This window comes from Heterocephalus glaber, unplaced genomic scaffold, assembly GCF_053883595.1.
Source record: "Heterocephalus glaber isolate CG9 unplaced genomic scaffold, H.glaber_assembly_v1.0 deba00001564, whole genome shotgun sequence".
NCBI classification, from domain to species: domain Eukaryota; kingdom Metazoa; phylum Chordata; class Mammalia; order Rodentia; family Bathyergidae; genus Heterocephalus; species Heterocephalus glaber.
The window spans coordinates 5,408,982-5,435,575 of record NW_028258351.1 but is presented as its reverse complement, the minus strand read 5'-3'; the positions used below and the strand labels follow the sequence as shown (position 1 = coordinate 5,435,575).

At 45.8% G+C, this 26,594-nt stretch overlaps 2 protein-coding genes across 20 annotated transcripts in view; one reads left to right on the top strand and one right to left on the bottom strand.

The window, feature by feature from the left end:
• Lig3 (DNA ligase 3) overlaps positions 1-26,594 on the top strand; it is a 47,196-nt gene that overhangs the window by 6,815 nt on the left and 13,787 nt on the right. For 5 of the 14 annotated variants that reach the window (XM_021248872.2, XM_021248870.2, XM_021248873.2 and 2 more), the window contains 18 exons: positions 1,479-1,679; positions 2,323-2,474; positions 3,248-3,414; positions 3,541-3,618; positions 4,374-4,542; positions 6,236-6,391; positions 7,279-7,410; positions 8,268-8,347; positions 9,362-9,449; positions 9,822-9,899; positions 10,256-10,379; positions 11,384-11,526; positions 11,861-11,935; positions 12,361-12,507; positions 13,058-13,262; positions 13,600-13,727; positions 14,986-15,127; positions 17,902-18,617. In XM_021248872.2, coding sequence (XP_021104531.1) covers positions 1,479-1,679; positions 2,323-2,474; positions 3,248-3,414; positions 3,541-3,618; positions 4,374-4,542; positions 6,236-6,391; positions 7,279-7,410; positions 8,268-8,347; positions 9,362-9,449; positions 9,822-9,899; positions 10,256-10,379; positions 11,384-11,526; positions 11,861-11,935; positions 12,361-12,507; positions 13,058-13,262; positions 13,600-13,727; positions 14,986-15,127; positions 17,902-18,020 — 2,384 coding nt within the window. In that variant the 3' untranslated portion in view covers positions 18,021-18,617. 14 annotated transcript variants of the gene reach the window in all.
• Rffl (ring finger and FYVE like domain containing E3 ubiquitin protein ligase) overlaps positions 1,479-26,594 on the bottom strand; it is an 84,629-nt gene continuing 59,513 nt past the window's right edge. For 3 of the 6 annotated variants that reach the window (XM_021248924.2, XM_021248925.2, XM_021248926.2), the window contains exons 5-9: positions 25,891-26,046; positions 24,663-24,746; positions 23,308-23,518; positions 22,073-22,096; positions 1,479-20,728 (exon numbers count right to left, since the gene is read on the bottom strand). In XM_021248924.2, coding sequence (XP_021104583.1) covers positions 20,547-20,728; positions 22,073-22,096; positions 23,308-23,518; positions 24,663-24,746; positions 25,891-26,046 — 657 coding nt within the window. In that variant the 3' untranslated portion in view covers positions 1,479-20,546. The remainder of the gene's footprint in view (positions 20,729-22,072; positions 22,097-23,307; positions 23,519-24,662; positions 24,747-25,890; positions 26,047-26,594) is intronic. The other 3 variants (XM_087191487.1, XM_087191488.1, XM_087191489.1) reach the window with 1 other exon arrangement.

Below are 26,594 nucleotides of genomic sequence, written 5' to 3'. Positions count from 1 at the left end.
GGTCCTGAGTTCCATCCCCAGTACCAAAAAAAAAGAGATATAGACCTGAAGTCAGAAGACTTGGGGTCTGGTCCCAGCACTCTTGCTTGATACCTTGGAATTAAGCAAGACTTCACATATCTGGGCCTCTGTGGCTTCATCTGTGAATCAGGAGTGGCAACATCTGCCTCATCTACCCCAGTGTTCTCATGAGGATTTGTAAGAAATAACTGCAGAAATAGTGCCTGACTTTATAGGATTTTTTAAATTTTAAAACTCTGACGTTTGTTGGTTGTCTGACAGTAGACCAAAGATAAAAAGACAGAAGGGTTCAGGTGATGATCAGGACAGCATGATTCTGAGAGGGCTCTGGTCTTAGGGATATCTGTTCCCTAATCCTTGGGATAATCTTATCTCTGATATTTTAGGGATGGAATTTGGGAGGAGTTAAAACAAGGAGTTCTCATTCTTAAATCCTGTCTAAACTGACATTTCAGATGTTTTGTCCCCTAAGGTCTGATTTAGACTCTAGGTCAGAGATGATAATGGATTTATAATATTCAAAGCCTAGATATGAAGTTTATATCAGCAGTCAGCTTGATAATGGTTCTGCTTTTTTAAAAAATTAACTTTTTTGAGACAGGGTCTTGCCATGTGGTTTAGCTATAGTCCACTCTAGCCTCAAACCAAACTCATAATGATGATCCTCCTGTCTCAGCCTCCCAAGTGCTGGGATTACAGGTGTGTGCCACCACTCCCAGCTTGACTCTACTTTTGCTTTGTAAATAGTCACTGGAGGTGAGAGGTAATCACTAAGAGTTGGCATAGTTATTTTTAGTGTCTGGAGGAAAGCCCTGCTCATTGACTACTTTTTTATTTTGACAGTAAGAAAGGTTAGAGTGCTAAGAGGAGGGAATGTTGAGACCTGACTTGGTTGGTAGTATATTTGTCCTGTGTCTGCCACCAAGGACCTAGATGATCCTGGAAATCATCTGCTCTTTTTGGGCCAGGGTCTCATCAGAAGGAGGTCATTGAAGTACATTATCTTTCAGACTTCTTCCAGCTCTGACAGTCTGTGATAGCAATAAATTCACATTCACTAACATGTCCCTTGATTTCTTCTCCCTTTCTCATCTCAGCGTTTCTAGGGTATACATTACAATTAGATCCTCCTGACCTTTCTTGGCATGAAAGCAGCCTTTGTTCCTCTATGAAGTACTCACATAAACAGATACACAGTGGTCTGGTCTTCTACTTGGGTGTGTGGAGGTCATTGTTCCTTTTCTGTTAATAGCTAGGAGATTTGGGGAGATTACTTGACCTCCATTTCTTTACCTGTAACATGTATACAATGATACCTACCCAAAGGGCCTCTTTGGAAAGATTAAGTGAAACTACATATAAAGCACCAGCAGAATTCCTATTAGTTTCCTTTCTTCCTTTCTTTTCATCCTTCCCAGAAAGGCAAAATGAAACATCTCTGTTGTTTCTCTTTCCAGCAGCCAAGCCCAACAATTCTGAGCAAGCTCCCTCAAGCCCTGCGCCTAAGACAAGTCTCTCTTCAAGCAAATGTGACCCCAAGCACAAGGATTGTCTGCTACGGGAGTTTCGGAAGTTGTGTGCCATGGTGGCTGATAATCCTAGCTATAACTCAAAGACCCAGATCATCCAGGACTTCTTGCGGAAAGGCTCAGCAGGAGGTGAGGCCGTGAGGGTGCTGAATGGGCTGTGGCTGGCTTCCTGGGCATATGAGGTGTACAGTTGCACAGGAGCCTATGCTTGTTTTAATGCTCTGCTACTGCTGTCCTGAAATTCTTAGTAATTTTGAATAAGAGGCCCCATGTTTGCATTATTAGCAGATCCTACAAATTATGTAGCCAGTTCTGGCTCAGAGGGCTTTTAGCATCTTTCTTCCTGTGCCTTTATTTTGCTCCCACAAGGCCAGAAGAACCCACCCCACGTGACCAATAGGAGAATTCACTGCACATATTTGAATAGAGTTTTTGTGCACTACATGCAGTTTGGAATAAAGTCTTCCAACTTTATTTCTTTCATTCATCTAACAAATTGTCATGGAGCATCTGCAATGCGCTTGTCACTGGGGATATGAAGTCAAAGTCATGGCTCTGCCCAGTAAGAATTCATCCATGGCCTAAGATGAGGCAGACACACAAACCACTAGTTCCTGATCTCTGGCCTCCTGTACTGTAATGATATGTGCAGGGTACTGTGGGAGCATGGGAAGCAATATGTAGATCTCTTTCAGTCTCTGCTTCCTTGAGTTTATATATGTATTTGTTTAAGCTCCATTTCTCAAGAAGGGCTCCTTTCTTCTATCTCCAGATGGTTTCCACGGCGATGTATATCTAACAGTGAAGTTGCTGCTACCAGGTGTCATTAAGAGTGTTTACAACTTGAATGATAAGCAGATTGTGAAGCTTTTCAGCCGCATTTTTAACTGCAATGCAGATGATATGGCACGAGACCTAGAACAGGTCAGAGGGAGGGGAAGGGAGGGGAGGCCACGTTGCAAGAGGGTTCTGCCAAGCCAGGTACCTTCAGCCATTTTTTTTTATGGTTGGGCACATGCTGTTTTAGGAAACTGAAACCTATTTGAGCAAGCTTCCTTTAGGAGGGAACTGAATGTGAAACTACACCTGTTAATGTCTTAAGTTTCTAAGGACTGAAACCACAAAGGGTCTTATCTCAGAAGTCAGGAGTTGGGACTTTTTTCTGCCTGTCTTGGGCCTCTTGATCTGGACTTTTTTCCTTGCTTTTTCTCTCCCTGTACTTGGGCTTACCATTCAACTTTGATTTGTTTGTGACTCTAGCCCTGGCACTCAGAAGTTTCCATCCCAGCAGCCCCACTATCTGATGACTGTATTTGTCTCTCTTTTTTTTTTTTTTGGTACCAGGGATTGAACTCAGAAGCTTGAGCTTGTGAGGCAGGCAGCGGAACCACTGAGCTAAATCCCTGGCCCTGTATTTGTCTCTTAATTAAAATTCATGAGCATGAATCAAATTGGCTCAGCCCTGGATAAGTGCTGTGTCTGTTGCAGCTATGGCAGGTGGCAGATCCTATGTGGACAGACTTGTTCCTTCTAGGAACTGTGAATGGATAGAATGTCTAAGGAGGGAGGTAGATATGTTAAGTTGGGAACAAGAGCCTATGATTGAAGTTTCTTGATTAATCTTTAGTTCTGAGATCTTAGAGGATATACCTGACCACCTGGGGTTGTAGCAGTGGCATTTTGGTTTTTGGAGACAGGGTGACGTGTCAGAGACGATCAGAGTCTTCTTTGAGCAGAGCAAGTCTTTCCCTCCAGCTGCCAAGAGCCTCCTTACTATCCAGGAAGTAGATGAATTTCTTCTGCAACTCTCCAAGCTCACCAAGGAGGATGAGCAGCAGCAGGCCCTGCAGGACATTGCCTCTAGGTAGGGAGCTACACCAGTAAGCCAGACCCAGTGGGGAAGTGCTTGGGAGATGGAATCACTAGGGGAGGAATGTCTGGGAGTACAGAGCTCCTCAAAGGTGAAATTGAATGTGCTTCATTCCCTTAGGTGTACAGCCAATGACCTTAAGTGCATCATCAGGTTGATCAAACATGATCTGAAGATGAACTCAGGTGCAAAACATGTGTAAGTACCAGCTCTCCTCTGACAGCCTAAACTGACAGCTTCCTGTTTCCAGCTATTGTGAGGACTTTGAACTTTTTTTTTTTTTTTTTTTTTTTTTGGCCGTAATGGAGAGTGGACCTAGGGGCTTCACACTGAGCTACATCCCCAGCCCTTTTAATACAGAGTGTCACTAAGTATCTGAGTTGCCTAGGCTGGGCTCAAACTTGTAGTCCTCCTGCTTCAGCCTCCCAGAGTATTAAGAAGTGAAAGTCATGGCTCTCCCAAACAAGGCATGTACCACTATGCCCTGCTGCTTCTGGATTTGAATTCTCATTCTACTTGGTTACTTCTTGTGGGACCCTAATCTTGTTTCCACCTGTATTTTCTCACAGGTTAATGTATGAGAAACAGTTCAAAACTTGTTATAATTGAAAATATGGAGTGTTCAGTAAGTTTTACCATATTACCCCTACTTCTGCTAAAGCTGTATCCAAATGGGCACGAGGTCTCAAAAAACTGAATTTTTAGGGCTTGAGGATGTAGCTCAGTGGTGCTGCACCTGCCTGGCAAGTGCAAGGTCCTGAGTTCAATTCCCAGAAACAGAAAAACAAAAAACAAAAAAACTAAATTTTCTCACAGATTTTTCTCCTCCTATAAAGAGATTATAACACAACTGCTTCCCCAAAGATAAAGATTTGTCCTCTCTGTGAGGACAGGCTGCTGTCCAATCCATAGTGTCAAAGCTTTTGTTTTCTTGCTTCTGTCCCCCTTGGCAGTTTAGATGCCCTTGACCCCAATGCCTATGAAGCTTTCAAAGCCTCACGCAATCTGCAGGATGTGGTGGAGCGGATCCTTCAAAATGAGCAAGAGGTAAAGAAGGAGCCAGGCCGGAAACGGGCTCTGAGCGTCCAGGCCTCACTGATGACCCCCGTGCAGCCTATGCTGGTGAGGTGCCCTGCCTTTCCCATCTCCTGTGCCTGTCCTGTGTATACGTCTTCTGGGGTGGGGTCAACAGGGTGTGAGAATGGATTGGGGAAGGAAGAGTACAGATGTGGCAAAGGCAGTGCAGGGAGAAGCAAAGGCACAAGAGCCAATGGCCCAGTACTGTAAACCGAGCCATGTGCCCAGTCCTGCCAACAGCTGCAGTCTTGGATCTGTTCCCTAGCCTCTCAGTCGTTAGTTTCCTTGTGGGAGTGCCTGGTGAGACTTTGAAAGCACCTATCCAGTCTTACTTGATGACGGGATGTGTTCAAGAACCCCCGAGCCCTGTAACCTGCTGCAGGGTAGACCTGAGTTGTTAGCACAGCTAGGCCTCTGTGATGGGGTGACTCGGGAGGGAGAGAAAGCTCAAAGAGTGAAGATCGACTCCAGGAGAGATAACTTGTGCTGCTGCACATTTCATGAGAAAGGGGGTTTCCTTTCTGGCATTGGTTTTTCTGTGCAGCAGGACCCACTGCATATGCCTACTGTAAGGCCCTTTGGCTTTCCCTACTGGTGTACAGTGCTTTGTTTTGAAACCATCTTCTTTTTTTTTTTGAAACCATCTTCTGTATTGTAATAAAATGTTGGTTTAGGGCCAGTGTTTGGGAAGGCAAGTGCTCTCCTCTGCCAGGAATACGGGATGGCCAGCATCAAAATAGATCTCCATTCCAGGGACAGGAACCCCCCTAGCCATCTGAAGTAATGGCCTTTCTAACTGTTATAAGAATTCTTCCTGGAGTCTGTTTATTTGAAGCCTTTCACTTGAAAAACGGCATGGGTTACATAGTTCAGTGCAGTGGTGGCAAACCTATGTCACGCATGCTGCAGCCGACTGTTTGTTATCATTAAAAGCTCTATAAGGTTCACTATCATTGGCTTAACACACACCGACTTTGGAGTTGGGCCTAGAGTAGTAATGGCAAATCTTGTAGAGCTTTCAATGATAACAAACAGCCGGCTGTGGCACATGTGCCATTGGTTTGCCACCACTGGCCTAGAGTGAGATCTTATTCCTGCTACTTATTAGCTATATAACTTTAAGTAAGTACTGTACTTAGCCACTCTGGCCTTAAGTTTTCTCATCCATAGAATGAGAGTAATATTTGTCATGAAGATATTATATCAAACAAAGATGAAGTGAGATTATATACATGACCTGACAAGAACATAAAAATGTTGGTTGTGTCAGGATAGCACAGGTATGTGAGTGACCACTCCTGTGTCTGGATGTCCTGATCACTATCACCCTGCTGGCCTCAGTGTCACCTGCACCCTTCACTCTTACCCCTACATACTGCTTGTGCTGAGATAACCAATGTATTTGATAATAAGCCAGAGGCCATGCAAAACCTCAATTATTGAGGGGAAAAAAAATCCTATTTCAGAGGTATTTTACTTGTTCTACAATAAGTAGCATTCATCTTCCCCAAAGTCAACTCTGTGTCAACTCTGGCGATGATTATATAGTCAGGGTACAATGTTGCCCAGCTCTTTCCATTCCCATCGCCTCTTGTACAGCCTGCCCTGAGGATTCACTAAGAGCAGTCAGTCCCAGAAGCCAGGTCCTGTTCTGACTAATCCAGTTTGGGGCTTTTCGTCTGTGTCTGCCAAGCACCCGCTCATCAAAAGTCTCCTAGCTTTGCTTTCTCTACCCTAGGCAGAGGCCTGCAAGTCCATCGAGTATGCAATGAAGAAGTGTCCCAATGGCATGTTCTCTGAGATCAAATATGACGGTGAGCGAGTCCAGGTGCATAAGAATGGGGACCACTTCAGCTACTTCAGCCGCAGTCTCAAGCCTGTCCTGCCTCACAAGGTATTGTCCTTTCCACCAGGACTGTCTTTCCCCTTCCTCCCCACAAGAGACTCAGGGCCAGAGTTCTTCTATAGCTCTTCCAGTTCACAATAGGGAAATTGATTTTTTATTTGTTATATAAATGGTTGAATTCATTTTTGGAGTCTTCCAATAATGACCAAAGTGTCCAGACTTGAGTTAGTCAGGACAGAGCTTCCTGGGACAGCGATAATTCTTTCACTCACCGTGCTGTTGGGAGATGAGCTCATTTGGTGAGTGCTATGCAAAGTCTTTTGCATTTCCATGTTCCATGTGCTGCAAGCTAGATTACAATTCATGTACAAGGGACTGTCGCTCGTTAGTATGTTCAACAAATACTTATGCACTATTGTAGCTAGTGGGCATACAGCAATGGGAAAAAATGAACAAGAGTTCTGACCTTTAAGAAGCTTACATCTGATATAAACACAATACCATAGGGACATTTGGGAGCCCAGATTCCTACCCTGATGTTGGCAGTGAGACCTTATTCTTCAGTTCCTCTCAGTTCCCAATGCTAAGGCTTTGGGGGTGTCTTCAGGGAAAAGCTGCTGAAATATGTAACACCAGTAGGTTGTGAATAGATGGAATTCTTGACCTTTCTAACTTACTTCCTAGCTCCAGCTCAGTTTTTTGAGTCCCAGGGGACCTGGCAGGAGATGTGGGGCGTGTGAGTCCTCTTCCTTCCTGCCTCCCATGAGGGTCACACCACCTGTTGCTCTTTTCCAGCTGGTTTACAAAGTCTGGCTGTTATGTTTTGAAGCTTAGCTGGGCTTCTGTGTTTTGCTGTATATTCTTTCTGGGATCTGGTCTTTGATGTCTGTGCCTTGGCTTTGGATCCCTCACCAAAGCTACCTCTCTACTTCCAGGTGGCCCACTTTAAGGACTACATCCCCCAGGCTTTTCCTGGGGGTCATAGCATGATCTTGGACTCTGAGGTACTCCTGATTGACAACAAAACAGGCAAACCACTGCCCTTTGGGACTCTGGGTGTGCACAAGGTACTGGCTCAGGACCATATGTACAAAAGTAAATGTATGTGTGCTCATACATGCTATCAGTTTGAGATGGGGAGGAATACATCACTTATGGTAGGGCTTATTCTTTACTTCTGAACTATTTCTGAATTCTTTAATTTTTTTTTTTTTAATTAAAAGGAGCTGCTATTAGGAATCAGTTTATAATTGAGTTGTTTCTATTCTTACTGTTAGTCAGCTGTCTTTATAAAAAAAAATACCTAAGGTAGTTAACTTATAAAGAGGAAGGTTTTAATTTGGCTCACAATCCTAGAGGTTCCAGCCCAAGATCAGAAAGGCCCATTGCATTGGACCTGGGCAGCACATCATAGCAGAAGGACACAGCAGAAAAAAACCATTTATGAACAAGGGAGTAAAGAGAAAGAGGAAAGGTCCAGAACCCCACAATCCTCTTTAGGGCTGTGCCTGTAATCACCTAAGGACCTGACACAAGGGCCCACCTCTCAAAGGTTGCACCACCTCCCAGTAGCACACCCTGGGGGCTAAACCTTTAACACATGGGCCTTTGGGGGATCTTCAAGATCCACATTATAGCAAGCTCCATCTGCTGAGTATCCTTAAGGCCAGCGTGTGTCAGAGCACAAAATAGGACTTCACATCAGGTGCTTGAGACGGCCTCCAGAACTGGACTGGTATTCCATGTGCTCATACATGCTATCAGTTTGAGATGGGGAGGAATACATCACATATGGTAGCTTATTCTTTGCTTCTGAACTATTTCTGAATTTAGTCTTAAATTTAGATGTCTTTTTTTTTTATTAGGAATCGGTTTATAATGCCTTCTAACTTTCTCCATGTACTACCTCTTCTTTTTCTTATAGAAAGCTGCTTTCCAAGATGCTAATGTCTGCCTGTTTGTTTTTGATTGTGTCTACTTCAATGATGTCAGCTTGATGGACAGGTGAGTTGGTCAACATCTTTTTATTTGGGTGCTGTGAATTGAACTGAGGACCTTTTGTGTGTCAAACTTGTGCTGTACCACTGAGCTATACCCTCAGCCCTGGCTAACATCTTTAAATCCAAGAACGTATATTAATTTCCTGAGTAGAGGTGTAAGTGATTCAATTGGGAAGGAAGGAGGGAAGTCCAACCCTCACTCAGTATGAGGAAGACTCCATCTTATCTCTGAAAGCTTAAGTGTCAGAGGAAACCTAAACCCCAAAGAAGTATCTCTGCTAAAGCAAGATGGACTATTAAAGAGACATAGGTGGTGAGCATAGTGGTCTCTCAGTTTATTTTTCTAGTACAGCACCTATGAGAGCATAAGGCACATGCTTTTAAGCTCAGAGGTTTTGATTTCAGAAGCTAACAACAGGAAACTCCTGATACAGGGGAGGCATCCCATCTTGTGGTGAACCAATAGTCTTGATTTAGCTACACCCAAAGGCTTGGGCTCAGGAAACCAGTATTGACTCTTTCCACACCTAGAAATGTATTGCTACTCCCCATCTAGCAGCTGCCACATCCTTTATTGTGGAAGGAAGCAGAACAAAGAATCAGTGGGGTAGGAGCTGGGATTTGGGTCATGTGGCCTGACTCAGCCTGCTGACCCAAAGACTGCCAGCCTTGGGGTTGAGATGAAGCAAGGTACAGGACATAAAAAACAAGTTAGAGTTGTTTTTCAAGTAAGACCAGAATTTATACATTCTAGGCTAGAGGCCAGTTCTCCCTTGGCTCAGTAAAGTAGAAATAGAAATGAAAACTATGAATTGGCTCTTTGCCTCTGCTCATAGTTGTCCATCTTCGGTCATGATATAGTCTTTGGGGACCTTGACAGCAGAACTGTTACATAGCAGAGCTTGAATACAAGATAGAACCGCTCATGAGCAGCAGTTCTGTCATTGTGCTCCTTCCCTTCTCAGAATTCTTCATAGGGATGGGAGGGTTCTTCCCTCTGCTCTTCTGTCCCCCTTAGGCCCCTTTGTGAGCGGCGGAAGTTTCTTCATGACAACATGGTTGAAATTCCCAACCGGATCATGTTCTCAGAAATGAAGCAAGTTACAGTAAGTGAAGACCCTACACCAAACAGGGTCCTAGTGGTTTGAAAGCAGGGCAGAGGACCCTTTGGCTCAGGTGTAAGAGAGTGTCTTACTTAATCCTCTTATGAGATCTGCTGATGTGTTTGCCTTTGACTGTTGTGAATCTTGTCTACCAGTCTCACCCAAGAGGGCAGGGCATGAAAATCCTTCCTAGGTAAGCACCTTGTGTCCTCAAGCCACAGGAGCTGTCTGGTTGGGAACCTCCTTGCTTTGCAAACCCTTTGTTTCTTATATTAAGTGGGCACTTAACTAGTATGGAGAAATGGACAACTGCCACTTGGCTCCCATGCAACCTATTTTCACACTATCCTTAATCTTTCTCCTGTTGTCCCTCAGAAAGCTTCGGACTTGGCTGATATGATAAACCAAGTGATCCGGGAGGGCTTGGAAGGGCTGGTGCTGAAGGATGTGAAGGTGAGGCAGTCACACCCTTTGCTTTCTCCTGCAGATTCTAAGTTTTCTCCCGAAGATTCTAAGCTTTCTCCCCTGAGCCTCCCCCATCCTGGCAAGATAGCAGTGGTATCTGAGGTGACTGGGGTGGAAGCTGAGGGGAGCTTTTCCAGGGTTTGGCCATGTGTGTTCTGAATCTGGAGGATGGATTTTATATGTCTCTTGTAGTAGCTGGAGCCTGAAGGTTCTTCCTAGTTGGGCTGGACTCTGTGACAGTGTGTGTGGACTGTTGCTACTGGATCTGGTACACAGCAATGAAGAGGTAAATGCTACCCTCGTGGAGTTTCCATTCTACTATGTGGTCTCTCATGTCCCTTCAGGGTACGTATGAGCCTGGGAAGCGGCACTGGCTGAAAGTGAAGAAAGACTATTTGAATGAGGGGGCCATGGCCGACACAGCTGACCTGGTGGTTCTTGGGGCCTTCTATGGACAAGGCAGCAAAGGTCAGTGGCATCTGGCTCCAGTGATGGTGCTCTTGGAAGGCACCCTGTGACATGTAGGCTGATCTTCTTACTGGCCTCATTTGTCAGCTTGGCCACTCATGACTTCCTAGGTCCTCAGACCTAGGATCCCAAGTTGACCTGAATCACATCAGGCAGAGGCATCTAGGAGCTATGGGATTGGGCACAGAGAGGTGGGCAAGAATATCCTGTGCTGGGGCTAGGGATTTAGCTCAGTGGTTCTGCTGCCTGCCTCGAAAGTGCAAGGTCACGAGTTCGATCTCCGGTACCAAAAAAGAAAACAAAAGAATATCCTGTGCTGTCCTGGTACAAGGAATGTCACTACCAGCAATTTCTTTGGGACCTGAAAGTATTTCCTCTTCAGGGAAAATCTCTTGACTGGAGAGAAAACTGGAATCTGTGAAACAAATAGTTTTAGGTGATCTACTGTGTGACAAGCACTATTCAGTTACCCACAGCCCAGCAGGTTGGGTATGATTATCCCTAATTTATTGGCGAGAAACAGACTCACAAAGGTTAAAAATCACACAGGATGCCAGGCATGGTGGCGCACACCTCTAATCCCAGAATTTGGGAAGCTGAGGCAGGAGGATCATCATGAGTTTGAGGCCAGCCTGGAATACACAGCAAGACCCTGTCTCAAAAAAAAAAAAAACCACACAGGATAGGGGCCATGTAGCTCAGCAGTAGAGTGCTCACCTAGTTGTACAAGGTCCTAGGTTCGATCCCTAGCACTAAAGGAAAAAAAAAAAAAGCACTAGTATATCCAGGGGCCAGGGATGTAGCTCAGCAGCACCAAGCCTGCCTGGCAAGTGCAGGATCCAATGTTTGATTCCTGCGCCCTGCCCCCCCCCCGCAAAAAAACTAACAAGTCCAAGAGGTAAGTTGTGGCACTCTGATGTCACAGCCCAGGCTGCTTCTCACTGGGCATGTGGGACTGGCAGACATGGCTCCCTGCAACCCACACTCAGCCCATACTCTCCCAGGTGGCATGATGTCAATCTTCCTTATGGGCTGCTATGATCCAGGCAGCCAGAAGTGGTGCACAGTCACCAAGTGTGCAGGAGGCCATGATGATGCAACACTCACCCGCCTGCAGAAGGAACTGGACATGGTGAAGATCAGCAAGGTGAGGAAGGGGCCTGGTTGACCTAGCTTCTGGACAAGCCAGCACTACTGAGAAAGGCTGTGCTTCTGGTACTGCAGCTACCATTTATCTCTGCCCAGAACAGAGTGATACTTGGCCATGGGAGGAGCATTAGGCCTTAAAATCTCTGAGTGCCTGCCTTGTGGACAGTGGCCTTCATACCCTATAGGACACATCCCCTCTGTGCAGGGAGGCATACATCTGGTGTGGGGGTTGGCTTTTACTTAAGGCATATCTCACAATTTAAACACCGAGAGGGGGCCTAAGATTTGTTCCACCTTAGGAACAGCTCATAGTAGCATCTTCTCTCCTCCAGGACCCCAGCAAAATACCCAGCTGGCTGAAGATCAACAAGATATACTATCCTGACTTCATCGTCCCAGACCCAAAGGTATCAGCCCAATGGTTGGGTTCTTTCAGCCCACAGAATTAGATTGTAGTTTCTCTAGTGCCACAGAAAGTTATCCTAACCTCACTGAAAATCCATCCAGGGATAGGAATCTGGATTATTCTGTCAAGTGACAGGCACAGGGATGGCTAGCCAATACTGAGAGATTGTCACCAATAGGAAGGGAGTACTCATTTCCTCATCACAGAGGGGTCTGTTCTAGAAGGAATCTGGCCCAGTCCCTTGAACTTACAGGTTCAGGGAGACAAGATTGTCCTAAGGTTACCGAATAGCAGCAAGACTTGCGAGCGAGTCTCCCAGCCTGGTGCAATAGCAGCTGTGGTTTGACTCATTTTGTACTGCTTCTGGTTTGTGGGAGAGGTTTCCTCCTCCACCAGAGATGGACCTACCTGCCTCCCTCCTGACAGAAAGCTGCTGTGTGGGAGATCACAGGAGCAGAATTCTCCAAATCTGAGGCACACACAGCTGATGGGATCTCCATTCGATTCCCTCGCTGCACCCGAATCCGGGATGACAAGGACTGGAAATCTGCCACCAATCTCCCCCAACTCAAGGTGCCAGCTCTGGGACTGCATGTTTATCTTCTTCCACATCCCCTGGCTTCTTTCCCCCATTCCACTGAGATAGAGCAAGGAGGGCAGTTAGGGAGGCCAAGCCAGCTCTCAGCTAGGAGCAGCAGCTTGAGGCTACCTCCTGCCAATCCCAAGGAGACAACCTCACTTTCATGAGGACTCTCTGAGCATCCCTCAGTCTGGCCTCTCAGACTCCTAATAAGGGGTTGCCCTGCACAGCAGTCTTATGTTGATTAAGAACAGGGGCCCCAGAGAATGATGATTTGTACTCTGGTTTTTTGGTCCTGGGGATCGAACTCAGGACCTTGCGCTTGTGAGGCAGGTGCCGGAACCACTGAGCTAAATCCCCGGCCCCAATGATTTGTACTCTGATTATTCAGGTTACAGGACTATACTTTGAAAAGCACCAAGGAACTTTGTCCCTTTTTTTCCCTATTTGTTTCCTGGCCAAATGTGCCTAAAACAGTCCACTGTGAAGCCAGTGTCTGGGGAAGGGGATGATAGTGTGCGACCTGCTCCCTCTCCTTTTCAGGAACTGTACCAGCTGTCCAAGGAGAAGGCAGACTTCACTATAGTGGCTGGAGATGAGGGGGGCTCCACTACAGGAGGCAGCAGTGGCGAGAATGAGGGCACCTCAGGGACTGCTGTTTCTCACAAGGCACCCAGAGCCTCCCCCAAACCTTCTGCCAGTGCCAGGAAGGCTGAAGGGAAGCTGAGTAACCCTAACAGCAAAGACAGTAAGGATAAGGGAGGGAGGCTGGGATGTGAGGGTGGTATGAGAGGCAGATCCCAGAAGTCAGGAACTGTCTCACACTCTAACTCTGAGCTCATGTGATTACCTGTGTGCGCTGCAGTGACAATGACTGCAGTCCAACTGTCTGTCCGTCCAGCCACGGGCCAGGAGCTGTTCTGCTAGGCACCTGGGATCTTCACATCAAACCTGGGAGAACCTTACTGACAGGGGAGCTAAAGGGCTTAGCTGATAACTTCCATTTCCTTCCTCTCCCCTTGATTTCTGGAACCATTATTGTTATCTTTACCCTGTCATTTCTTATGCTGAACTGTGTCCTCCAGGCAACAAGCTGAATGCAAAGCCTTCCCCTGTGAAACTGGGAGAGAAACTGGCCTTGAAGTCTTCCCCAGTGAAAGTAGGGGAGAAGAGGAAAGCTGCTGATGACAGCCCATGCCATGCAAAGGTGAAGGTAAGAACAGCAGCACTCCAGGTGGCCTGCTGTGGCCCAGGGCCTAGTGTCCCCAGCCTTCTGCACATGAACTTTGAAAGATGAGCAGAAGGGCTTGAGGGACACTGGCTGAAAGATCATCCCCTCATGCAGCTGCTCTACTTGTGCCCTCTTGTTGCCTTGCAGAAGCAGGCGGCCAGCCGGCAGAGAGGAAGGAGAGCTGTGCCAGCAGGCAGGAGATAGAGCCCGGCCCAGCCCAGAGAGGCTGCAGGGCACCCAGCTGCCAGCCCCAAGTCACAGCCTCCATTAAAGGGGAGAAAGCCAGTCTGGGTGTGGGTGCAGCTGTGTGAGTTTGTGATCAGGGCAGTAGCAAGTCCAGCCAGCAAGGAGAAGGAGCACTGACTTAGTAACTTTCCTTCCAACTGAACAGCTTTTTCCCTTTTTCCCCCCAGCGGGGAAGTACTGAGAATTGAACCCAGGGTCTTTGCACCTGGACCCTGACCCCAGACCTTTTAAATTTTATATTTTCAGATCTTTTTATATTTATATTTTATTTTATATTTTATATTACCTAAGTTGCCCAGGTTGAGCTCAAACTTGGGATTCTCCTGTTTCAGCTTCCCAGAGTGCTGGGATTACACCCGTGTACCACCATGGCACTCTAGCCTTTTCCTTTTAGTATTCATGAATTGAGCACCTACAGAGACCTGGAACTAGGTTAGTACCGACTCACCCTGCCCCAAAGGGCAGATGACTTAAACATGATCACTACAGTGACTGGGCCCCCACCCTTTGTACTGCCACCCAAGAATGACAGAAATCTGACAACTCGGGGCCTGAGCCAGTTTCCAAGTAGACCAGTGAAACCTTTCCCATCTGTCTTGCCTGCCTGAAGCCCTTGACCCCATCTCCAGTAATGGGCAAGACTCCTGACCCCTCAGTCAGGCTCACTGATCTTCATGGGGATGTCACTGAGCTGGGGCACTAAGTCAGCCAGTGGATAACTCTGAGAGATGTGCCCTTTTCTCATCTCCAAGCCTCAAATCCTCTTTTCCCTCAAGCAGGGTGGGAGGAATATCAGTCCTGTATGTAGACTGGAGGATGGCAGTAATGATGTTTGTGCCTTTTATCCAGTAAGCTCTTCTGCTTGTGTCCCAAACTCTAGGCTCCTTCCATCTCTGGCTCCTGTTCTGGCATTACTCTGCCTTGTATGCATCTGGGTGAAGACCCACCTGTGCCCAGTGCAGGTCCGGTCCACCTGACCCCTCTACGTTTGCAGGTGCTGCTGGACATCTTTACTGGGGTGCGGCTCTACTTGCCACCCTCCACACCAGACTTCGGTCATCTCAGACGCTACTTTGTGGCATTCGACGGGGACCTGGTGCAGGAATTTGACGTGGCCTCAGCCACCCACGTGCTCGGTAACAGGGACAAGAACCCTGAGGCCCAGCTGGTCTCCCCAGAGTGGATTTGGGCATGTATCCGTAAACAGAGGCTAGTAGCTCCCTGCTAGGGCTGTGGTCTTCCCTGCCATAAGCTGTACTCTCCTCTGCCACACCATCCCAGAGCTCAGGCTGGAGGCAGGTAGATGGAATAGAGGAGGGGTATGCTTTCTTCTCTAAGCATCTTCCAAACCCACCAACCCTTCATGGTCTCTCCTGGACCAGGAGTTAAGTCCTGTGGACACCACAAGTAAAGTCAGTTTCTCTTGATGGTTTAAATAGATCTTTCAGATCTGGGTGCTGGCTTTGTCATCCTTATTGTTTTCTTTTAAAAGAAGCTTAGTTATTTTTTTATAAATAAAATACCTTGCAGTAATATGGCTCCCCACTGGCTCCCCCTAGTTTCCTCATGCTAAGGAGTGAAGGCTGGGCAGTTGAAGCCCTGTTGGCAGTCTTCTCTCCTTGCCTGCCCCTTTTACTGCCAGACTCTAAAAGGTGTATTTAAAAGACTGCCCTCCAAATTGGCAAAATTTGTATTCAGCCTGGTGCCTTGTGCCAGGATGAACCCTTATTTAAAAGAACAAAATGAAATTTGTTTCTGTTCTGGGGGAGGGTCCCAGTTCAAAAGGAGGGGTAGGGTCAGGTAGGAAGTGAGGCTTGTGTAGGAAAGAAGGTGGTTATTTGGGGTGCTGGGGAAGTGGATGATTTATTAGAGGCTCTAGAAAGATCAGTCTGCCTCCTTGAAGTCTGGAAACAGTACTGCTCTTTAAGAATACAAATCCACACCTGAAGACAAGTCTACACAGAGACCAGCTTTGGCTGATTTATTTGAAGAAGAAAAGACAATTTGTATAGACAAGTGTCATTCGTAGATCTCTTTATGGCAATGGAAATGTCCTGAAAAGCTGCACTGTTAAGCTGAAGAAGCCACATGTGGCTGTTGAGTACTTGAAATGTGGCTAGCCCAACTGAAGAACTGGTTTTCATTTTAATTCAACTCCAAATGGTCACAAGTCAATAGTGACTACTACATTGGACAGCAGAGGCAGAGACAGACCTGCTTCAAGACCTGGAATGTAAAAGCTGTAACCTTATGCAAGTTACTTACCATCTGAGCATTAATTCCCCCAAGTAGAATGGGGACAAGCACTGCTCCTAAATCACAGGTGGCTGTCAATGACCTCAGATACATTGTGTATAGCAAAGCGCAGAACCTGGCACATAGCTGTTTAGAATCAGGAATAGCACCCTTGGCATGCATGCTCACCCAGACCCTACCTATGCCCGCATGTTACAGCTTACACTTTGCACTGAATGTAGATTCACTGGAGTGCTCTGTGGCTATAGACTACCTTCTGTGTCCCATCTTGCTACCTCTTGAGGCTCACTTCTCTCTTTCCTTATCAAATTTGCAGGCTTGTTTGCCCATCTCCCATTACAGGTTAATGTGACTCAATCTCTAAAACATTGGAATGTCTGGGCCTATAGGATAGAGGACCATACTCCTTGCCCCTTGCATTCAACTAAGCCAATATTCTGCTAGGGGGCTACTTGTCAGTCTGGAGGCTAACTTGAACCTCACTGACCAGCTACCATGTAAAAAGTGGGGGCCAAGTTTAAAGGTACTATCCTCACTAATACTGGACATTTGGTGTTTTTGACTAGGCACTATTCAGTCTGGATTTAGTACTGGGATGAAGACACTTGTTAATCCACCCTTTGTGGACATAAAAGATGCTCCTCGTTTGAGCACTGGTCTACATAGACTTACATCCTTCTCCAGGCTCCTCAGGCCAAGCAGCTGGGCAGGGTAACAGACACAAGGCTCTCCCCTCCCCAACCCTCCTGACCTAGACCCAGCCCTATCTGCTTTCACTGCTTGCTTACATTCAGGGTGCACCCTCCCAGCAAGGGGCACTGCCAGATGCAAGCCTTCATCTCAGTTACAAATTTGACTCTTGACTCCTCTCTACATTCTTCTGTGTTAGCTCCAACTCAGCAGTTTGTTTCCTTTGTCTTCCTGACAGTTTTTACTATGGAGATTAGACTGCATAGACAGTTTTGTACTTGTGTATTTCTACCTGACCCTAACCCTAACCCTAACCCTCCCTAAATGGTGGAATCCCCCACCCCCTTTGGTGGTGATGATGGTGCTGGGGATTAAACTTGGCCTTGTACATGATGGGCAAGCACTCATCCACTGAGCTATCCCCCAGCCAGGCCCCCCTGCCCTCCTTTTTAAAATTTTTTTAACATGACACAGTCTTGCTAAACTGCCTAGGCTGATCTTGATCTCAGGCTCCATAGTGGCTACCTGCCCTCTCAGCTTTACTTCACATGCTGCTGGCTGGCAACAGGTATCACCAAGTGCTGAGCAGGTCATCCATCCAAGGCAGTGAGGTCAAAGTACTATGGCCTAGCCTCAAGCCTTTAAACCCTTTTGGCAAGATTCCTTCTTGTATTCTCAGTCACAGGGCAGATCTGCACGTCATCCTGTTTTCTCAGGGTGCTCTCTCCCCTCTCCTGGCCTATGCATACACAGCAGTCTGTGTGAGCCACACTTTAGCTATACCCAAAAGCTACCACATTTTTCCCAGGGTAACCTGAAGACTAAACTGCCTACCTACCCTATCTGTCCTCAGGTTCTCTTCTATCCAGATTTTGAAGGGTTATTTCTAGTAGGTCAGTGTAAATATCTGAACTCACCTGGTGCTTCTTCCCATCCATCTTGAGATACATCCTTTTTCTACCAGCTCCCTTCTCTTCCGGACTGTTCCCATGTACTACTTCGGAGATTTTTGGACAAGTCACAACAACACTGAGCAGGGATATCTTCACCAAGGCCACATCCCCAGGCATCTCCAAAAAATAATGGAATCACAAGAACACACCTATGTGTACATGGCCTGGGATTTGCCTATGGTTTATCAGTTCTTATGTCAGTAAATCATCAGACCTCTGGCATCATCCTCAGACCAGATCCGACAGGCATCTATCTTGAAACTTTATTACAAAATTATAAAGCAGAGCTTTGTAACAACAACAAAAATACATATTTGGGTTTGCTTTAACACCCAAGTAAGTCTGAGAGAATCTTAATATAAGCCACTTGAAATAACATATTGACATCCAGGAGATTTCAACAAATTTGTACAATATATATTGAGCACTAATTCCTGTACAGCTTATTAGTTTGGATCCAACTATTCCAACATATGAACCAGTCAGCTGTGCAAGTCTTTTAAACAAGTCTCAACTGCAATCTCACAGCAATCAGAGCAAAAGCCATGGAATAATCAAAAGTATTAGATGTTTCTATGACAATTAAGACCCAAGGATCCATGAGGGACAAAAGGGAGAATTCAAGAATAAAAAATCAGGTGTTCTGCCTGGATTAGATATTAAATGGAATGGGATCTTGAAACTGCCAACTTTTATTTGGTATAATAATAAAGATAACAAAAAATCAGGGTTGTTTGACATCTTTTTTCCCAAATGGAAACCACCAAAAGATAGTTTTAAAGGCAAGTTCTTTCAAAATGAGTAAGTGATATCAGTTCTAATTCCTGCTGAGTTTACTAACCAGCCAGCAGAATATTCGGTTCCTGTCTAGGAGGAAGCTGGAGGTAGTAGGGGAGGTCAGGCTTCAGAGGGAGCAAGTTGTAAGGAGGGAGAAAGCCAGCTTAGTGTCTGCCTTGAAGTTATTGCTAGATCTTAACTAAGTTGCATATATGCAGACCTGTTTCACAGTGGAATTGAGCAGCTGATCCAGTGATCCTTTGATAGATTGGTAGGCATCAAAAACTACAGTACTTATTATCTAGCAGAAAGGTGAAAGGCAAGTCTTCATTGGAGAATGTCTTGATTCCCCAATTCCTACAAAGGCACCCAAAATGAGACCATCTGGACTTAGTACAATGTCCAGGTAAGTGGCCCAGTGTTCCACTGACAATTACTTTATGAAATTAATTCCCCCTAGTGGTGTTTAGTGGTTCATAGAGGGAAAGCATAAGTATGTACCAATGTAATAGGTCCTGCTAGAAGCTTCCTTCTGCTTTCCAGCCAACTGGTCCTTCTAGTCTAGACCTCAGCTGCGCAGTGTGTATAGGGGTGGGGGGTGTCCCACAGTTCATCCATTGGTAATAGACACAGCTCTTCTGAGAGCATGGTGTTTTGTGCTTTGCTGAGCTTCTCTATGAAGCCTTGCAGCTTCTCCAGTGCTGTAAAGATCCTGAAGAGGGCTCAAAAAGCATCAGTACTCATTACCTGATCCTTTGTAAAGGGCCAAAAGATCTTTCATCTTGCCCCCAAATCAATGGACTGAGAAAGAAATGAAAGTGCGGCAGAATTCAGCCTTATTATTTTCTAGTACCTCTTAGCTACTCTGCCTTATACCTCTGTACTGAACTTCATGAGAAGTTCAAAAAGAGTAAGACTCCTTGCCTAAAGTCTCTATGCCTTTGATGAGACCAAGATTAAGAACCTTGGAAAAGGGAAGGGCTTATAAAAGTGTTTAACACCCTTGCCAGCTAGAAAAAGCAGAAGCCAAAGTTAAACAGAAGGCCACTGCCTCTACCCCATGCTTCACCCTTACAATTTGAAGTAAAGGATGGTGCAAAGTCAAGCCACAAAAGAAAAAGCAGCAGAGATAATCCATGCACATCCTTTGCACACAGATTCTGGAATTTCTCAGCAGTTTGGGAAACATGCTTTGTTGGCTCCCAGGGACAGGGCAAGTCTGATGATTTCCAATCCCGACACTTAAAGAAGCAACTCAAAACAACTTAACATTTGTGTTTCATTTCTCACCAAAGAAAAGTTCACTGTTCCAAACTGTCCTAAGGACCACAGTTGGTTTGATAAAGCAATATATTTTGGTCCACAGAAACATGGATTTTAGGCAAGATACCAAGAGACATTTAAAGATATGTTAAAACACAGAAAGCCAGAGAAACCAAATTTAAATGCAGATGTACAGAGGAGGAAGGAACCATTTCTAGCAGGACTTCTGACTGGTGAAATATAGGCAAGCATTTCCAGGGGATGAGTGGGATACAGAAGAGCAAAAATGTTTCTAGGTTTTCAGAGGAGGAAGACATGTTCCAGGTTCTGTAAAGGCTGTTCATCAGTTATCATCCTTACTCCCCAGATCACTGAAATAGGCACTCACCCATGTCATGTAGCAGTTCCGATTGGCCTCAGCCACTCTGCCAGCCAAGAGAGGCATGCCAGACCAGACAGGCATGCCCAGGGATGACAGAGCATCTTTGCTTGCCTTTGTCTTGGGAACACTACAGAATTTCTTCAGTTAGCTTGCCTCTCTGCAAGCTGACCAACCCTGAGCCCAGATACACTGGGCTATATCCCTGTAAGGCACTGACGAAGCTGGTGCAAGCCCTCAGGATCGGAAGACATGCACAGCTCGAATCACATACTGCCGGCAGATGGGACATTCATTCATGCGCTTGCCACACTTGGTACAGGTTACCATGTGTCCACACTCCAGCAGAACACAGTCAATGGGTGAGTCCATGCAGATCTTACACAGGTTCTCCTCTAGGCCAGATGGCACTGCTCCCCCTGTACAAACACAGGGCATAAAAGAGAGGCAAAGGGGGCATGATATTGTCTTAGTGTATTCGGTAGGGTAAGGTGGAGGAAGGAGAGAATGGGCACACTGAACAAGTCCCCAAACCACACACTGCTCAAACCAAGCTCCTCCAAGAAAACTCCCTTAGTAAGCCTGTTGGATTCATACTTCCTGCCAAAGGGCTACAGACTTGAGGAATACAGTATCTGCATTAAATACATCCCAAAACATGAGAATTAAGGCAAAGTCCTCAAGGCTTAAATAATTTTGCGAGCCGGGGATTTAGCTCAGTGGTTCCATCGCCTGCCTTCCAAGCGCAAGGACCTGAGTTCAATTCCCGGTACCAAAAAAAAAAAAAGAAATAATTTTGAAACAACTGAGGCTGTAATACAATAAATGAGTGATAGTTAGGGACTCCTTATCCCCTGAGGCAGACCTGCAGAAAAGATAAAACTGGTTCAGCAAAGCTTAGATAGAAACAGAACTATAATAGTTCATTAAGAATCTGGGGGCTTATCTATAAAAACACCACAATTTAATAAAACAATCATGGAGACCCCCTGTACCATCCCACAAAATATTCCCAGGCTCTCAGAGACAGGAAAATCTTGGCTGAGCTTGTCGCTCCCTCTTCTATGCAACTCCCATAGAATTTTGCTCCTACCTCCCACACACACACACCCACTGCTTATCACATTGGATTATAATTTTGGTTTGCCTACTTATCCCCATAGACTTAAGAGAGCTGCTCGATTCAACATACTCAATTTCTATAATCATATACTTATGTTTGCTATGTGCTCTGAGGGAAGAAACTCATCTTTGAATTTGCAAAACATGGGTTACATGGTAGGTAACCTCTAAATGTCTGATAAACACTGCCCAAGGGAATAGTAACAGCTCACATTTATTGAATGCCTACCATGTACCATGTGCCAGGCAGGTCCTAAGACCTTTACATGTATTAACTCATTGAATCCTCAGTGAAACTGTGGAGTATTCCTATTACTCTCATTTTATAGATGAGGCAACTGGGGTCAAAGAGTTAAGTGACTTGCCCAACTGCCACTCTGTCTCCTTCACAGGGGACAGGGTGGGGAGATTATTTCTTTTTTCTTTTGGTACCGGGGATCGTATTCGGGACCTTGCGCTTGCGAGGCAGGCAGCAGAACCACTGAACTAAATCCCCAGCCCTTGGGTAGATTATTTCTGAAGATGTTGAGAAACTTGGTTCTCAGCAAGTTTCTTCAGCTGTTAACGGATCAGGGGTAAAGGCAGAAAAAGACAGAATGCCGAAAGCCTAAGCCTGTTCCCGAACAGAAACAACTACTTACCGTTTTGGTCTTCAGCACCACATACTGGAAAGGAAAGAGAAAGATGTCTAAATAGGTAACGTATGATGGCACAAGGTGTCTCCTACCACCCTAGCATCATTTCATTTCTGAATTCCCCCCACACACTTCTCAGCTTGCCACAAGTCTGGGTGGACACCTGCCTTCCTCGTTCTGCATACGGAGAACTCACATGGAGCTCTTGGTGGTGTGTGCACCACTCATAAAAAAAGGTATTCTGCTGGTCTGCATGAACAAACCTGCCAACCAGAAGGATGCTGTATATGCACAATATCCTTTTCTATTGCCTTTGAAGCAAGCATTAAAGTCAAGAAAGAATGAAGAATCTGGCTGTTTCAGTCAGCCAGAGATTCTGGATAAAGTTCCCATGTGCAACCAGTGTTCTTCCCTGGGAGACACTTAAACAGTCCCAAAAGGAAGACGGACTCCACATCAGAAGCTCGGTCTGATGAGTAGCTGGACTCTGAGCTGTTCAAATTTATTAGAGGAGAGCTTGAAACCTTTGTCACCCACTGTTATCATGCGAGGAATCAAATGATGTTTGGCAGGAACTAAAGCAGCTGGGATGGGAAGAAAGGTGAGGGCTCTGTGGTGAAGTAATTTCAGGAAATGTCAAGTTAAAACAGCCAAACACATTTCTGCAAGACTTCTCTGGATTTGATATAAAATATATACCACGAATCAGTAATGGCACACAGAATAAAGTATTTGTTTCCAAACTCACTTAACCACAGACTCAGATGTTGGGGGGATGAGGGGTACACATCTCCTGAAAATGATACCATGTAAAATGGAGATGAATGAAATGAAAAGCCCAAGTACAGACAGAACAGATAGTCTCCTACCATGTGTGCGAAGACTTTCTAATCTCTTAGAATTAAATGTTGGAGGTAGGAATCTGGCACAAGTAGCATTTGGTAGGAAAGGCCATGGACTGAGACCAGAAAATCCTTAGTTCAAATCGGCTCCACAGTAAAAGGGTGATGCTAACAATGCTTACTGCACAGGTAGCTCTAAGGATTAAATGTATACAATGCCATACCTAGTGTTAGCACTTAACCATGAGTGACAGCTATTATTAGATGGTCCGAATGTGTAAACTGACCTCCTCCGTAGCTAAATGCATTGGACTTAAGTCAGGTTGATGCCATCGTGTTTTCAGATCACAGCAAACACTCCAAAAGTTCTGTGCAGCTGCCAGCCAAATAGCTCCTCACCTAGATGCTGGAGTCCTTTCTGATCCTTGTATAGCCGCGTCACCCTCTCCATCAACTCCCACTTCTCACAGCAGCCCTTGTAGTTGACAAAATTGCGAGCCAGGATCTCTTTTAGCTGCCGCACTGTTAGGCCTTCAATGTCCTCCAGGTGGGTCAGGTCAGACAGCGAGGCCCTCCGCCCTGGGACGAAGCTGTCCTCTGAGTCAATGGACTGCAATAGCAAAGATGAGATTGAGGGGGCTCGGCTCTTACTTCCTTTCCCCTAAGCTTTCTCTCTAAAGACCCCACAGCACTCATCACACTGCACTTTGGTGACTGACCTCAAGAAGAGTAGAACAGACAGAAAAATACCTGAAATGGTGCTTTACATTGGAAAACAGACTATATCTCTTTCTGACCCACAGTTCTGTGCTCAGGCACAGCCGGTATGATACACCAGGAGCACTGGTTCGAGTCAGATCACCCTAATTCTGAATCCTGACCTCTCTACTGACTAAATGCTAAATAATACCCTGGCAAGTTGCTGATCTCTCTAAGGCTGTTGGCCTCCAATAAAAGAGAAATAGCAGTCCAACTACACATGAAGATTAAATGTGGCCCAGGTGCAGTGGCACATGCCAGTAATCCCAGCTCTTTAGGAGGCTGAGGCAGGAAGATCACAAGTTCAAAGCTACCCTGGGCAACTTAGCAAGACCCTGCCCCAACCTGCAACCTTAATCGCCAGCAAAAAAAAAAAAAGAGAGAGAGAGAGAGAAAGGTTGATAGGTAGCTCAGTGGAAGAGTACTTGCCTACCATTTGCAAGGCCCTGGGTTCAATTCCTAGTATTGGGGGGTGGTGTAAATGTGTCAGCACATGAAACCACTTAGCATAGGGCTTTCTTTCTCCCTCCCCTGGAAGAGCTGTGCTACCCAGATCTCCCTGGCAGGCACTCCTCCATACATACCCTCCACCACAGCTTCATGCCCTGATGGCTGTGCTCTCTGCACTGGCCTCTGCCTGGCTGAGGCCTGAACTTCTCATTATCTGACCTCCTTTTCCTAACAATGGCCACTGTGTGCTAGAAGCAGGAGAAAAGAACAAGATTTTCACAGCAACATCCAGAGCCTGCTCTCTGGTAGTTCTTAGAAAATCGAGAGATTGGGAACATAATGGGTCACGAGGCGCCCCAGTTTTCACTGTGACCACATACCGGCTTACTCAACACACTGACAGCATCAAACTCCCCTGAGAACAGAATTTCAGGAGGACTCTCATCTCAAACTGATTCTCCTTTCTCTACTTGAGTCTGCTAAGAGTCTCCTGAGAACACCAGTGAAGGCAAGGGCAAAGGTGCAGACCTGAGCAGAGGCCCCACCTGGGTCTCATCCTCAGCAGGTGCTCTGGCTGTGCTCTCCAGGTAGACAGTGTCCTCTTGGTCCTGAGACATACGGCCATTGGCCTGTGGGAAGAGAAAGGTGCCATCACATCCACAGAAATATCCTAGAGATTTGCATAGCATGGGCCTCTTTCCAGGTCACACAATGTGCAAAATGTATACCCATTTTCCCAGAAATCAAGACTTCCACAAGAGCATCACACACCCTAGTGTCTAACACCAACTTTGTTAGGCAGAGAAACAATACAACAGATTTCAGTGGACATAGAGCTGCCCTCCAAAAGTGCACTAATTCTGCACACCACTACTGTCAGTTTATTTTCAGCTTGAACCCTCAGGGTGAAAAAGACAGTCGTGGTATCCTTCCATGGCTGCTCTGCTCTCTACTATTAAGTTCTCTCTCTCAACACAGTTCCAAAATAGTCCTCTCTGTAACTAACCAACTGTCCCTGGTACTGCCCCTCAGATGAGCATCTACTAATTTTTCCACATGGCTCATGCTATGCCTTTCTCCTTCGTGCTGAATCTCCCTGGCTTCCCAAGTGACCCTGAGGAGACAGTTTCTAGACCCTCACGACCCTCATCTCTCTTCCAACTGGTTACTGCTGGTTGGTTACTCCAACCAGCTAGGCCCACCGTGACTGAGATATGTCTCAAAATCTGCTCAAATACTGCTTTCATTCATCTAAGAATCTATCAGCCTAAAATTGCAGAAGACATATGCCTAGGCCTGAAGAATTTTATCTTCTCAGAAGTCTAGCTTTTCAAAAGGACTCTCTTGGGTTCTCCTTTAGGAGGTTTTACCAAAGAGTACCCTGAACTGTTTTCTGTCACCACTTATACCACAAACCCCTAACTAGATCCTTTCACCCTCTGTTGCCCCCAGGCAGAAAAAAAGGCAAGGTGTATGCTCACAGGCCTTCCCAGTAGACCCAGAGAATGCCAGTAAAGGGACCACCTAGGAAACCAAACTCTCCCCTGGCCTCAACTGCTCATTAATGCAGGCAAACAGCTAGGAATAGCAGCCCACATCCATTATTTCAGCTACTCAGACTGAGGAAAGAACATGGCAAGTTCAAAACCAGCTTGGACAAAATAACAAAAACCAGTCTCAAAGGGCAGGGAAACAGCAAACAACTACAATGGAAATGAAAAGCAGAAATGCCATCACCAACAAAATGCCAAGTAATGATGAGAACATACATACATATGGGCACGTGTCCAAAACGTCTTCGCCAACACCTCTAGCTTTCTCTAGCTTTATAGCCCACTGGATCCTCCTAGACAGTGTCGCCTTGGTCTTGCTTTGGAGTCTTTCAGAGACTTGCCTGCTCCTAAGTGGATAATTTTTGTCCTTTGTTCCCTAGAAAAAAAAACTGGGCCTTGTGCTACAAAATGTGCTGTCTTTCCAGTTTTCCCACTAAGTTAAAATCCACAACATATTCATTTAATATTTTGTATATTACATGTTTCCTACCCTATCAACTATGGCTAGAGCTCTAAAGGTAAAGGATGGAATCCTGGTGGAGCAAGTATTATGAGACTTCCATTCTGGGTGCAGCTCACTTGTGGACTTAACAACAGTCTTGCACAAGTTTCTGAACTTCTCCATGTCTACTTTTCCTGTTTGTGAAACAGATCTCACCAGAACAGGGGAAGTGAGTTGACTGTAAGGTCCTCTGAAAATCTCAGAACAATGGGACCCAGAGGTGTGATCTGGAAATTTCTGGTTAATGACAAGATGCTTACAATCTTGCCGGGCATGGTGGTGCACACCTGTAATACCAACACTCGGGAGGCCAGGGCAGAAGGATTACTGTGAGTTTGAGGCCAACCTGGACTACGTAGTGAGTTCAAGGGCAGCCTGAACTACAGACCAGTGGGTTCCTGTCTCAAAAAACAAAAAGAAAA